Raw genomic sequence first — 15560 nt, forward strand, 5'->3', positions numbered from 1 at the left:
TTCGTGTTTGTATAAAGATCATTATGAATGTCACTTTGGACATGGCAAGTGTGCCATATGGTTTAATAATACTCATGTGGGTGTTGCTTTCCTACACGATGAGCTTTATTTATTATCACTACGTGAAAAAGTGTATTATGTGTGTAATGTGAATGAGCATGTTTTCGTGTTGGATAAAGAACAAAAGAAAAGAAAGAGAACTCATGACTCATCGAAATTATGGCACTATTGCTTGGGCCATATTTCGAGGGGGAGAATAGAAAGACTAGTTAAAAATGAAATTCTTCCTCCATTAGAGTTCTCAGACATAGAGCAATGCATAGAGTGCATTAAAGGAAAGTGTGTAAAACAAATCAAAAAGGGTGCAAACCGTAGCACAGGAACACTAGAAATCATTCACACTGACATTTCTGGACCATTTCCTGTGAAAAGTGTGGATGGCTATGACTCGTTCATAACATTCATAGATGATTACTCCCGATATGGTTATATTTATCCAATCAAAGAAAGATCTGAAGCGTTGGATAAATTTAAAATATTCAAAGTTGAAGTTGAAAATCAGCATGATAAAAGAATAAAGATAGTAAGATCTAACCATGGGGGGAGTACTACAGTCGGCACACTCCATATGGCTAAGTCCCTGGACCTTTTGCAAAGTTCTTACAAGCGACTGGCATAGTGGCCCGGTATTCAATGTCGGGCGAGCCTCAGCAAAATGGAGTAGCTGAAAGGCGTAACCGTACACTTATGGATATGGTGTGCAGCATGATGAGTTACTCCACCTTGCCATTGGGATTATGGATGGAGGCGCTTAAAACCGCCATTCACATTCTCAATAGAGTGCCAAGCAAGTCGGTGCCCAAAATATCATATGAATTGTGGACAGGAACAGGACCCTCCCTGGGGGAGCCTAGCTGAGGCCAAAGTGTTTAATCCAAATATTGCAAATCCCAAAACATTCGGTTGCCACTTCATTGGCTATCCTGGTAGATCAAAAGGTTTTCGTTTCTACTATCCAAAGAGATACACAAAGTTTTTAGAAACAAGACATGCAGTCTTCTTAGAGGACGAAATGATGAGGGGAGCATGGTAGCTCGGAAAATTGATCTTGAGGAGAAGAGGGTGCATGCACCTAATCCGATGATTCAGGAGCCATTTTTCTCACTACCTGTTGTACATGCATCGACAATCCCTGAGGTTGCAATGCAAGCACCTGTTGTAACTCCACCCATGATAACTATGGGAGAAGATCCGGAACCTGTCCGTCAGGAGTCAGCTGAACCCGTCGTTGAGCATGAAAGGGAGGTGCAACAGCCACTTTTAGAAGATGTGCCGGAAGATGAGGCACAAAATGAGCCTAGGGGTGAGGCCCTTAGAAGGTCTACAAGACCCAAAAGGTCAGTTATTTCTACTGATTATAAAGTTTATAACACAGAAATAGTTCATATGGAAGGTGATCCCACTTCGTATGAAGAAGCCATGAGAAGCCCTCACTCATCAAAGTGGCTGGAGGCAATGGAAGACGACATGAAATCGATGAGTTCCAAAGATGTTTGGGACTTTGAGAATATTCCTAAAGGAGCCAAAACAGTAGGCTGTAAATGGGTCTACAAAAATAAGTATGACTCCAAAGGGAATGTAGGAAAGTATAAAGCATGACTTGTGGCAAAAGGATTTACACAAAGAGAAGGGACAGATTACAATGAGGCATCTCCCCCAATCTCATGTAAGGATTCCTTCAGAATCATAATGGCATTAGTTGCACATTTTGATTTAGAGTTACATCAAATGGATGTAAAGACGGCATTTTTGAACGGGGATTTAAAAGAAAATGTTTACATGAAACAACCCAAGGGTTTTATCATGGAAGGCAAGAAAGATATGGGATGTCGCCTGAAGAAATCTATTTATGATTAAGACAAGACTCTAGACAGTGGTATCTAAAGTTTAATGAGACAACTAAAGTTTTGGATTTAAAGAGAATGTTGAGGACAACTGCATTTATGCAAAGTTTAAAAATGGAAAATATATTTTCCTAATCTTGTATGTGGATGATATCTTGCTTGCTAGCAGTAAAGAAGTTCTTGTCCTCAAATTTTGATATAACAGATCTTGGTGAAGCATCATATGTTTTGGGCATAGAAATTCACCGAGATAGGAAAAATGGAGCTTTAGGACTATCATAGAAGGAATATTTAGAAAAGGTTCTTAAAAAGTATAATATGCATGCGAGTAAAGCCACACTTGCTCCTATAGTCAAGGGCGACAGTTTTGGGAAATTCCAATGTCCCAAGAACCAGTACGAGATCGATCAAATGAAAGCAGTACCATATGTTTCGGCTGTTGGAAGTTTACAGTATGCACAAGTATGCACTCGCCCTGACTTAGCTTTCATCACCGGGGTACTCGATAGATATCAAGAGAATCCAAGCACAAAGCACTGGAAGATGGTAAAGAAAGCATTGCGTTATGCGCAAGGCACGAAGGACCACATGCTAACATACAGGAGATCTGATTCCCTAGAGATAAGAGGGTATTCAGATGCAGATTTTGCGGGAGACAGAGATGATAGAAAATCCACGTCAGGATACATGTTCACTCTCGCTGGAGGGGCTATTTCGTGGAGAAGCTCCAAACAGTCAATAGTTGCATCGTCCACGATGAATGCAGAATTTATAGCATGTTATGAGGCCACGAGGCAGGCGATATGGTTAAAGAAATTTATACCCGACCTGAAAGTGATAGATTGTATTGACAAACCACTAAAGATGTATTGTGACAATCAGCCCACAATATTCTATGCTCACAACAAGAAGTCGAGTAATGTTGCCAAAACAATAGAGATAAAGTATTATGTTGTGAAAGATAAAATCCAGGATCACACTATAAGTCTCGAGCATACAAGGACAAAGGATATGCCTGCGGATCCGCTTACGAAAGGCTTACCACCCAATGTGTTCAAGGAACACTTAGCCGGCATGGGTTTAATAGAAAGCCTATGGTTCCTAGATCATGAGAGGCCCAAAAGAAACAAAATTTGTTTCAAAACAAAGAGGTATGCTGTAGTTGTCAGATTCTATCGGCAATTGAGCTGTGACGATGAAACATGTTCTATGTATTGATCTGTGATGAAACGAGTAAAGTGAAAAATATATGGTTAAAAGTAAAGTTGAGAGGGGAGGGGGGGTTGAGGGGAATGTTAGGTTGATCTCCACCGCGTGTGCCCAACGGCCCACTAGACCCTTAGATCCGCGCCCTGATCCCTAATCGGGGCCACTCAACCCGCCTATGGTTGATGCGCCCTTGTCACGCGGGCTATATAAAGAGGTGGGGGCCGGGGCACGCACTAAGAGGTTCATCATGCTGCCGCAAACCCCACCGATAAACCTACCGATCTAGGTTAGCCCGAAGTGATGGGAAGCACCACCACTGCCGCTGCTCACTCTCCGCCGCCACCTTCTTCACCATGGCCAATGACTCGAGCTCTTCAAGCAAAGGAGAAGATAAATCTACCGCTAATACCTAAGCCTACCCGATCTACAGATCTATCAAGACTATGTTAGGAGTCACCAGCCACTAGATGGTTACTCCGGCATAAGTAGCACAAAATAAGATAGTACCCGGCAGATGGTGGATTATGATCCTCCAAAATCGAACAAATCTGCTCCACAGCCCTCTCTGTATATGTTATACATTCTGTTTTTGTCAAACTCACTTGCTTCTGTCTATTACTATATATAAGTAACCAACAATCTCAAGCATAGCCTCACCACAAGCTAAAATGACGCATCATATAAATCGAGACATGAAAACCCTATAGTAAAATAATCGTGTGTACATCATATGTTAAAACACTTGACCAGTTACGAGTCCTAGAAGCCTTTTGGACCGTCAGAGACAACAGGAAAAACAAAAGAGCAAACATTAATCCGTAGTACAACATGATGAAGAACGGTGAAGGCTTTAAGCCGCTAGGCCTCTTCTCTTGAACCATTTCCTTCTGCCTTTAGACTATCTGGCTCTTCCTCGATCTCTACCGAAGCTACAGATGCCACTGCACGCGCTGACCAACATAATATTCAAAACAAGCATCTCCCCAAGAACAATCATGCTGGCGCTGAAATACCATTATAAGAAACTCAGTGGCACAATCAACCAATAGCCTAATAACAGGCCTATTAAAAAGTAGTAGAGTAATATAATGTGCGTGCTGTATGGAAGATAAAGCTCATATCGTTCCTGGTCATATTCCGTAGAAACTTCCTAATCATGTGTTAAAAGGGTGTTTGGAGCTCAGTAATTCAAACATATAGATAAAAGAAGTTCAGGACTTACTCATGATGATGTTGCTTTCCATCCTTTTTTGGCAGCCTCTAGGAATAAACAACAAACGCACAATAATGCAAAAAGAGACGATGTGCACTTGAGCAAAAAAGTCTCGCTAGCTTCTATACCGGGGAGACGGAGAGCAGGAACTCTGGCATCAACCTCTGCAGCAATATGCCGCAGAAGGGGCAACGAGGAACAGCAGGTGCTGAGTAAAGTGATGATTCATCGTCTGGATTGGCAGCACCCAACAAAGGAGATGTCTTCATGGCGAAATAGGTCTCAGGCACAAGCTTATCAACCATTCCTCCACAACATACACAGTACCAAGTTGGTTCCAGAACAGAGCATAAGCGCATCGATGCTGCACATCTTGACAGCTTGTGCCTTTCTGTCGGAACAATAGCAGGATTGACACTTCCACACAAGGCTATGTCAGGTGACTCGAAGTGAACCGGTGTGGAGCAATAGGCACAGGTTTCTTTAGCTGAGTATTCACACACAGAGTTGATCCTGCAACAGAAAAACAATTTAAAGCAGATATACTGAATGCCCAATTTTACAGTTCAATGAACTGACAAAACTAATAGATTACTTTAGGTCCTTGAAGTAATGGAATCAGCTTATAGAGTAGATGAATAATAAATCTAGCAAAAACTGAATACCTGCTTCCAAGACGCTTAATTGTCGAACTGAGAGACCTGAGCTGATTATGCACTCCTCCACTGTTCATAGACACCCAAGAACGCATCTGGGCAACACCAACAGGAAACCACATGTTTTCAGCACATGCGCCCTTGCGAAAATATGACATTCGATTCAAGACAGCAGCAAAAGTGAAAGCCACAAGTCTCTCTCGTAGCTCTCTTTCGCTGCTCAACAGAAGACTGCTCCACAAATCAGTTGATGTGTTATTGCCATTTTCTCCAGCAGGATCACGAAGCATTACTTTCCTACAAATGATATTCAACAGGTGTAGCTTCCGCGAGCTGACATTGGACATCATGTCCTTTCTACACTGACACAGGGTATCGATAGAAACACGTTGTTGATCATCTGAAAACAAATCTGAGACCCATTTATGCATTAGTGTCTCCAAAAATGCTGGTGCGGATTTCATGAGCACTTGTAAAGCAGCTATGACATCCCATAAGACAAGTCCGGTTTCACATTTTTCATAATTGTTCAATGACCAAAGAATGTTGGAACCCCACCATAAGAAGTTAGTCTCGGATGACTTTGCAGATTGTTTGTTGGAGATATATATGTCCTTGTTTAGTGGAATGCCAAGGAACTGGCCACCAATCCAAATGAACTCAACCACTGCCTTTTGTGTCCTGTTGTTTTTGTTCACAAAATGTTACCATGATGAATTGACGATGGACTTTTATCTCAAAGCAGTCAATACATGAAGATTTCTATTACAAGACTCCAGTGCTTCCTATACTAAGCTCATAAATAATACCTGGCTTGGTACATCTGGTCTAGCATATTTGGATCCAAGCTGCGGACCTGAAAGAGACAATATCCATCAATTGGTGTAGCTTATGTACACAAGCTCAAGTGCAAAAGTCGCAGTTGAGCAACAAATGTCAGATTTAAGGAACAACCTACAGCATACCACAGCAATCATTACTTCTCCAGGTGAAAGTGTAAGACCAAAGCATTGATGAGATACTACTGAGAGCTGCATGAACATTTGAGATACCAGTTAGTATGATACAAGCTCACAAATTCAGGAAAAAGGCGAAGGTCAACAAGGAGTCTCAGTTTTACATCTATTGATTCTTTTAGCTCTGGGAAATTTGTGTGCACGGGAACTTCTTCAAGTTGATTCTTTTCAAAGATCCAACAGCGCGCAGAATTATCCTGATAAAGATGAGAAATTTGCAGAATCCGCATGAAAAACAAAGTTTAGGATGACACAAAATAATACTGTGCAGTATAATACAATTCAGGTGCAAGAAAATAACATGGACATGGGAGTTATTGTTAGAAGCATATTTGTGAAAAACTAAAGTAACTCCATCAAATACAGAAGGCATCAAAAGGGACTCGTAAATTTTTAGCAGTTACAAGTTTGCAACAAAGCTTGGATAACACTAACAAAAAGGTGTCGGGATAAGCACAGTAGTACTAGTACATAGCCAACAGTACTAATACAACATATGTCAAGGGACCAAGACAGCGGTCATTGACTAATTATCCATAACTAGGTCAAGTGGTTAACTAGCCTTTTAGCTTGGGATAACTGTCGACATACATCCGGCACTCCGTTTACCTTCTCACTCATGTCCTCAAAGTTTCAGTTACTTGAACTAAACCCCCCACCACTCCAATGAGTTTCATTGGACCATAATACACCCAGAGAAATACCGACATTACGACATAACATGCCATAGCAACATGTCATATGATGGCATTGGCATGGGATGTTCACATGGTATTGGTTGTCAGTTGACATCAGTATCCATCTCACAATATTAGTAATGATTATGTTGTTAATTCTAGCATATTTGGAGCGTTTTCGTTACTTTAACAACCAAATAAGCACATACTACCCACACTACCATAGTAACAAAATTTATTAGGACTTCAGATAGTAGTATTGCCACTCCCTGGGGGAGCTAAGGGACCGGCTAAGGTAACCTACTAGGAGCCAAGGGTAGCAGAGGACACAATTTCATGATTTTCTTTACCCTGCCACAATCAGAAGGAATAATCACAGAGTTGCGACAAGTTAATGCACCTGACTGCAGCTGTATAAACAGTGGCCATCTAAACCCCATGATAAACCTGTCACCTATGGTAGTGTTGACAATTAGTTGAATTTTATTGGAGAAAAGACATTTGATTACAATGAAATTTTACCACTCGATCATGTGCATGACATTCACTGCTATTCTCAACTTCGTTGCTGCACAGGTCCAATATCCATGTTTCCAGTGATCCAGATACTCTTCCAACTGCCAAATTAACCTCTTGTCGAGGCTGAGCTGGTGTGGACAATGAAATTGATGAGACAGGAGCTGATGAATTAGTGGTCACCTGAAAAGAGGAACATTTCAGAATTGAGTATATAATTAGAGCAGCCACAGCAATAAAGCTAAAGACAAGCATGCCTATATTCATTGGATGTTACATCAATTAGTCTGAAATATCCACCTATATGCATCAAATAAACACAGGTACAAAGATGTTGCTTAATATGTACCTCTGTGACTGACGAAAATGACACTTCTTTCGCATCTGTACATTGATTCGATCCTTCGATATCACCTGACCATATCTTCACACTGAAAAAAGTTCATGGAAAATCATTGATTGCACGGGTTCTATGTTGCTGATCTAGCATCCAGGACTTCGTGCGAAATAGCACAAAACATCTTATTTCTAATTAATTAAACATAGGTACCCTTTTCTACTTGTCATGAATCAAGCTCAATGAAACCATTTAAAGACAAACAATAAGGTTGCAACATTTACAAAGAATAAGTAAAAATGTGCTTGCCTTCCATCCGAGCATCCAGTTGCTAAAAGTAATGAAGACCTTGAAGATCTTGAACATGAAACTTCCCAACTAATGGCACAAACCGATGAATTATGAGCTTGAAGAACCCCAACGAATATTGGATCTTTGGTAACAGTGCAAACATCTATTGTGTAGTGCTCGGGCTTATTGATTTTCCAAAATGAAACATCCCCAGACTTTGAGCCAACAGCAAGAATACACCAATGAGAAATAGCGTTGTGTGATGGCAAAACTGGTGACCATGCAACTACGAGAGAAAACAAAAGTGCATTGCGACGTGAATATTGTTTTGCTGTGATCAGAGGAAGAAGTTTGTTTTCTCCATTGCAAGAGAATGCTTCTTTGGTATTTTGTGAGCCAGCTTGTGCAATTACAACAGCCATTTCATGCACAGGCATGTCAATCTGGAATCACAATTGGGCCAAAGTTAAATCCAGAATCAGATAAAAGACAACCATGTATGTGAGTTAAAAATAAGAAGAATTCACAAAATGACACACTTTTCCTATGCCTTTGCTCTAGAAGCACACCTTTCATTGTCCATGCCAGAATGGCACATACTTGGTTGACAGTTAGACAAAATGACACTGTCTTTTTCTCATTTTTTTCATCCCGAGGTCACATGTCAGAGTTTTTAGGACGAAAATGTTCCTGGTATTTTTGCTGTAGCCTGCTCCCATTTCAATTTAAAAAAGACCGATCGATCAATTAGGGCCGGTACGTGCAACCTGGAGAGAAGAAAGAGCAGAGAGGCGTCGCGCTGCTGGGCTTTACCCCGGCCTCACTCATCTCATGAACAGCAAACGATACAATTAATTACATTGCCAAAATGTTGATGACATCCAAAAGACAACAGGCAGCAAGCAGCTGCTACGCTCGCTGCTACAGATAGAGGAGCAACAGCCAAACACCAACAGCCTACAAGTACCTCCAGTGAGGAGAGCAAGCAGCGCCTGGCTGGGGCCAGTTGCACCACCAATGCACAAGTTGGCAGAACCAACAAGTTGCCGCCGTCCTCAGCACACACAAAAACGGACGGCTGGGAGGGGCACCTCAGCACGCCCCTCGCCTGTCGGCTGCTCCCGGTCCACCACAGCAGCCAAGCCACACCTGCTCCGGGGCAGCCACCGCACGGCCTAGTTCCAGGTACCACCGGCCGAGACAGACAGAGGAGGGACGACGGCAAGCTAGAGGGAGGGACGCGCCGAGGCAGCGGGTAGGCATCGGCGAGGGGCAGAACAAGGTGAGGGGCGGCCGGGGAAAGGCGAGGAGAGGAGTCGATCGATTTTGATCAATCCGATCGCTTCTAAAACCAGTTCTGATCGATTTGATCAGGAGATGCACAGGGAGTTAGACCAGAGGGCATATTCATCCAACAAAGTCTGACATGTGGCCCTAAAACACAAAAATGAGAAGAAAAAAAACACAAACTATGTCATTTTGTCTACTAGTCATCCAAATATGTGTCTTTTTGGCAAAGACAATGGAACATGTGCCTTTGAAGCAAAGTCAAAGAAAAAATGTGTCATTTTGTCAAATTTCTCAAATTAATCAAGTTAAACTGAACATAAGCCTACATATCAACATGTAAAAACTACCTTTTTCATAGGTATCTTCGTTAATGTAGGGCATGGATTCAGAGAGAAGTCTGCATCCTTTGAAGTATCATCTCCATCATCATCATCATAAACATAGCCTTCAACTCTACAATCAGTCAAAATCCACTTCAAATAAATTCAGGCACAAATTTATTTTGAATGGTCGTTCAGGCACAATATAAGAATGCTAGAAGGCCACCAAAAGATGTTGGCATTTCAAATGAAAATAAAATAAATCAGTTAAAGACCAAAACATATGCTAGTAGAAATGTGGCATGATGGGTTTGAAAGTTGAAACCGAACACCCCTATGTACCTTGTTTACGTGTGGTAGATGAGGCTGATATATCAACAGTTGGCACTAGATAATAGCTAAGATGATAAATTTTTAGCAATGTCGTGCACCCTTAGCTTGGCTTACCTTATTTCTCAGATTAACTATCAATACTACAACAGAAAAGCGTGCATAGCTTTCCCATTGCAGTGTAGATTTATAACCACACAAGGTGACATACATTCCTTTATATAATGAGTCAGCTTTAGGTGCTTTGTAAACATGGCCAAAACTTTGAATGCTCCTTTTTAATTCTACCAAAAGAGAGGTCAATGCTTATTGCTGAAGCTCGACATAGCTAAAGCCTTAGATACTGCGGCGTGGTCATTCCTTTTCGAGTTCCTTAGATATAAGGGCTTTGCAAACCGGTGGTGCTCTGTTAATGCAATCTACTAACTTCTTATGATTGGAGGCCATCATTGCTCACTAAGCATTGGACTTCACTCACAGAGAAAATGCCAAATGCAATAAAGGTACAATCTGTCTCCCAGAAAACAAGTGTTGAAAGTGTGAGGCCCAGAGCAAACTTCTAAACCCATATTTCTCTAGAGTCGCTGTTAATATGATCTAGAACTGTACTGGCATGCAAATCTTTTCACACAAACTACTTTTCCGTCACCGAGCCACTAAGGCATGTGAATCAATCTTATCATTTTTCTTGAACTAACCCCTTTGGATTATCTTGTTGTTTCAAAACTTGGTTATGTTTTTCAGTGAAAATTGTAAAGCTTTGATGATTTAACAGACAGTACCATTCACCTTACTGGCTTCCTTTTTCTCCGTCCAGGACCCCTGCGAGAAAGAGGTTCTTGCAATTCACCGGCATATCCTGTGTCCAGTGTGTGCTTGTTATTTAACTTTTCCTAATATATGAAGGGGAAAAAATCATGACGATATTCTATGATAATCAAGAAAACCACTCAGTGCTCAAGTGGAAGGGAGCATACCTGAGGAGCGTGGTCAATATTTGCCTTTTCCTAATGTATGAGAGAAAACTGTCAACAACAAAATTCTACAATAATCAGGGAAACCTCGGTGCTCAGGTGGAAGGCAGCGTACCTGAGGAAATGAATCTGGACCATCATCCTCTCCGAAGTTTATATTTTGGTAATAGTTAAACAACAATTGAGATATATCCGCAACCTAACCAACCAATTCGGAGTTGATGAGCATAATTGTAGTTGTGGCCTAGACCAAGTGATAACTCCACAATGACAGAAGAAAATAAAATTGAAATGAAAACAAGAAATATTAACTTTGGCAAGAACAAACTTGTGGGAGATTTAATAAAAATGAAAAAAACTATGACCCAAAATTGTAATGTACTCCCTCCGTCCCATAATATAATAGTATCAAAAATGCTCTTATATTATGGGACGGAGGGAGTACAAGTTTCTTTTGTTTGTAACAGGTGGAAAAAAAGGTATTAACATATAAAAACTTGACTGCAAACTAGGTGAAGCTGTTAATGGCGAGCTATTGATATATAAAAATTATAGGATCCATATGCATATGGATCATGCAAACTTTAGTCCCAAGTATACAGAAAAATGAGAATTATGGTGGCTACTGATTCTAACTCCAGATGTCTTAATATGAACTACTTTAGCCAAACAGGTGTTTACCTTAACCCAGTCATCACAAAATTCAGAAACTGGCGGACGGTAAAGATTCACGTGACCATCAACAGTACAGACAGCCAACAAACAACTGAAATAATGATCCATATAAACAAAATTATTAGGCGAAAAGATGAATGCATGAATCTAATATATCAATCAACAGAAATTACCCAGAATTAGGAGCAAATCCTTGTTGAGACCATGAAACTGACCGTGCACATGGTTCAGTATCACGCACTAAGGATGTTGGCACTAAACTTGGTTCAAAGAGATCTGCAAATGTTGAGAAGATTTCAAATGAAACAAAAATTGCTGTTTTCCAATTGTCGTAAAGTAGCCGACCTCTGAAATGCCATCCAGATATTCCATTGTAGTCCCAAAGAAGTGGTATTTTCACTTCATTTGAACAGCATACTAGCATATCATACTCTCACTGCAATATCAATGTTAACAAACTTCTTATTACACTACAACTGAACAATTCTTCAATATTTGCCACAGATTGAAACAAATCGATACATCAATCATCATCATCCTTTGGAGTTGGCCTTTGACGATCTCAACAAAAGCACTGACTGAGTGCCTCGTTTTAAAACATCAAATTGCTCACGATGTGTCCAAACTAACACTACAAGTCTTGAATTCTCACAAGCATTATACTGACTATGCAACCATAAACAAAAGACTCAGGATGAAATAATTATTTCACCTCATTGTGCCTATCAAACTGCATGAGTACCCTACTAACATGTACAATACACATTCAACTTAGGACCTACCTTCCCTGTTGACCACTCCAATGGGAAAAGGATCCCTAGGGCGAAGCACAACGAGTCCACGAGGCCCATCAAGAGCTGCTGGGTTCTAGAGGAAAAACATGACGAATGCAATGCCAATCCAATAGATTGATTACCATAATACCTGAGAGTGAAAGTGAAGGCGGTACGATAGGGCGCTGAAATTGCTCATACCAGAATAGTGATGATGTGACCAGAGGCAACGGCCACCAAGTTGTCACTTGACCAAGTGATGGCATCTGGATAGGATGGGGAGGCAATCAGGGTGGTGGCTTGGTAATGCGGAGCCATGACACCGAAGCCAGAGAAACCTTAGAGCATCAAACCCTGCAAAATGTATGCCATATGATATGATGACTTGTAGTTAACCTTGCATTCATGCGATTATAGTCCAGAATCACCTGGAGCTAATTTCATGTTCACAAGTTAAAAAAGTGGAGCTAGGGATACAGTGTCCATTACAGAATCGCATCAGTCAGAGGTCAGAAAAATGTTGCACGAACAGGGAAAAAGACAAGAGCGAACAATGTAACGACAACAGCTATGGCGCTAGGTTGGGTGTGCTGCTGCACGAGCGGTCTCCATTGTCGGCCCCCACTGCCCCCCGTTCTCCGGTGCCACCTCCGCCACCGCTCGTGCAGAGAGAGAGAGAGAGAGAGAGAGAGAGAGAGAGAGAGAGAGAGAGGCCAGGGCATCCCGGGGAGATAGATGAGAGGAGGCACAACCAGCAACTGGTGCTGTTGCTACTTGCTGGTTGTGTCTATGTCATGTATATGAGTTGTAATAACATGACAGAGTAACCAGCAACCACATGATACATTAGTGTCACAAACGCTCTTATATTATGGGACGGGAGGAGTAACTCATATACATGACATAGACATACCCATCAAGTAGCAACAGCAAGGCAGCAAGACATGACGAATCATTCTCATAGTTCATTCAATAGCAAGCAGCAACTCAAAATACCAATTAACAAACACTCCCTCACTCTAAACGATCTTATATTTCTTTACGGAGGGAGTAGCAAGCAGGGGCGGATGTAGTAGGGTGTAACCCGCCACACCCTAAGAAATCTGGCCCAATGCATATATATATATATATATATATATATATATATATATATATATATATATATATATATATATATATATATATAATGCATATATATATATATATATATATTAGGGGGGAAAACGATCTTATATTTCCTTACGGAGGGAGTAGCAAGCAGGGGCGGATGTAGTAGGGTGTAGGTGTGGCCCGCCACACCCTAAGAAATCTGGCCCAGTGCATATATATATCAGGGGGGGGGGGGGGGTTCCCTTTAGGCCCAGCTCTCCAGCCCAGTTAGAGTCACCGTCCAATCAATCCCTAACTGATCGATCGCACAACTACTGGGTTACATGATCTGGCACAGAAATCTCGATCGAATCAGCTGTAGCCCTAGTGGCGCAGTAGCAGCAGGCCGACGGGTGATGGCGCAGCACGGCAGCAGGAGAGGACCAGCGTCCAGCAGCAGCGCAAGCAGGTGAGCACACGGTCGTCTTGGCGTGTAGGTTGTGGCGGAGTAGGGAGTACGCACTAATTAAAGTTAAATCTACTTGTACGACGGGAGTACTAATCAAGGACGCTTCACTCTTTCTGGACAGGTGCTAGCTCGTTGTTGTTTCTCCTTTTCGATCCTAATTACTAATCATAATCAAGGGCACTTCTGCTTCATCGTTTAGGGCAGGTGCTAGTTCATTGCTACCTTCTCTTTTTAATCCTTGTAATTTTGAACAGCTTTCTGCCTTGTAAAGTGCAAGATCAACAGATCAACTTGATATTGATCAACAAATATATAAATTGATTAAATGTAATTGAATAACTAGTGAATTGATTTTGTAATTTTGCATGTAGAATTGTTGAAATATGAAGAGGAATTGCGACATTGCATCTCTTTATCGGAAACATGAAGCAAAGAGGATTGCATCTTCAGCTCCAGATGCTACAGAAGGGCAAAATTCAGCTTCACTTGAAGTTTCCTCTCCACCGCCACCGCCGCCACCACCGCTAGTTTATGGCATTGATCATCTTCCACAGGATCCAGGAGAAAGGTTGCCTATTGCAAGCTATAATGGCAATGATCAAGATGCAGTTCGAAGAGCATATACTCTTAAAGGTGCGTGTCGACTATATGCACATGTTTTGTTTTGTTTTTTGTGGGAGCATGTTTTATTTGTGCTAATGAAAAAAAAATCTAGCTGCCACACCCTAGTGTAAAATCCTAGATCCGCCACTGGTAGCAAGCTACTGCTCTAATTATTTATCAAATTTTCTCATCACGAAGGCAAAAACAACACACTCCAGTAGCTTAGTCACATACCAACTTCACAATGCACATCTGGATGCTGGATATAACATAGAAGAATGGGACTGGGTAGATAGAAAAGAGAAGAAATATTACCAGCGTCGACAGAGGTCGGGGTGTCCTGGTTTGTAGCAGAGGGAGACGACCGGCGTCCTGGTCGGCTGGTCCACTGGAGGGCCTCTGGGACGACTTGATTGGAGCAGACTCGCAGAGAAAGGCCGGACCGCCGGAGACAACGGACAAAGGGAGGCAACCGAGGGGACCAGGCGGGGGCGTCTGCAGGCGCGGGACGGCGGGAGGCCGGAACGGCGGTGAAGGGTGGAGACTGGAGAGGGACAGAGGGAGCGCCAGCGCGGGGTGGCGCGGCCAAGCAGGGCGGCGGCGAAGCGACGCCGCGCCAGGAAGGGGTGGCGGCGGAAGGGGCGGCGGCGCCCGAGGGCTAGGGGAGAACTTTTCTTTTTGCAACTTCAGCGAACTGAGCAGTGGATTTCGGCCGAAACGATGTTTTCCACTTCTCCCTCTCTGCCCCTGGCTTGTTCACAGGAAAAATAAGTTGATTGAGGAGTTTTTCTGGAAACGACATTGAACCCCCGGTTTTGCAAAAACCGCCAAATTCACCCGTTTTCCCAAAAAAACAGCCGGTTCAATTGCTCAACCGGTCCGCAATGCTTAAATAACCGCAGTGGTCGCCTGTTAGAGTACGTAATGGGCTTAATGGGCCCCGTTAGTCTTAGGGTTAATTAGAGATAAGAGTCGGGGGTCAAGTAAGCCTTACTTGAGAGTCAAGTAAACCTCTCTATATAAAGAGAGGAGATGTATCAATCTAATCAAGCAAGAATTAAGAAGGAAATCCCTTCCCTCTTGCCCGGCCATGGGCAAAAAGGCACCCGGCCGGCCCTCTCGCGCCCTCCTTCTAGCAGCGTCATAACAATTTGATATCAGATAGCTCAGTTCCGATCATGTCTTCGCCGCCGCCCACCCCGTCGCTTCCGCTGGCGA

At 42.3% G+C, this 15560-nt stretch overlaps 1 protein-coding gene across 8 annotated transcripts; it reads right to left on the minus strand.

Annotated features, from left to right (window-relative positions):
- Positions 1–3794: 3794 nt before the first annotated feature.
- On the minus strand, positions 3795–15069 carry LOC123138251 (uncharacterized). 8 transcript variants are annotated; one of them, XM_044558184.1, is made up of 19 exons: positions 14658–15069; positions 12383–12535; positions 12191–12275; positions 11582–11684; positions 11415–11499; positions 10849–10932; positions 10737–10766; positions 10549–10652; positions 9457–9562; positions 7838–8262; positions 7541–7622; positions 7198–7374; positions 7076–7129; positions 6103–6195; positions 5948–6013; positions 5792–5838; positions 4992–5663; positions 4336–4839; positions 3795–4117 (listed from the first exon to the last, which is right to left on the minus strand). In XM_044558184.1, the coding sequence occupies exons 2-18, from the start codon at positions 12497–12499 to the stop codon at positions 4449–4451; spliced, it is 2721 nt and encodes a 906-aa protein (XP_044414119.1). In that variant the 5' UTR covers positions 12500–12535; positions 14658–15069; the 3' UTR covers positions 3795–4117; positions 4336–4448. The 8 variants fall into 8 exon arrangements, with proteins under 8 accessions (XP_044414119.1, XP_044414125.1, XP_044414122.1 ...); XM_044558190.1 differs by adding an exon at positions 11754–11844 and having other exon boundaries at positions 11582–11663; positions 12191–12535; XM_044558187.1 differs by adding an exon at positions 11754–11844 and having other exon boundaries at positions 12191–12535.
- Positions 15070–15560: the final 491 nt, after the last annotated feature.

The sequence above is a fragment of the Triticum aestivum genome, chromosome 6B, assembly GCF_018294505.1.
Source record: "Triticum aestivum cultivar Chinese Spring chromosome 6B, IWGSC CS RefSeq v2.1, whole genome shotgun sequence".
NCBI classification, from domain to species: Eukaryota; Viridiplantae; Streptophyta; class Magnoliopsida; order Poales; family Poaceae; genus Triticum; species Triticum aestivum.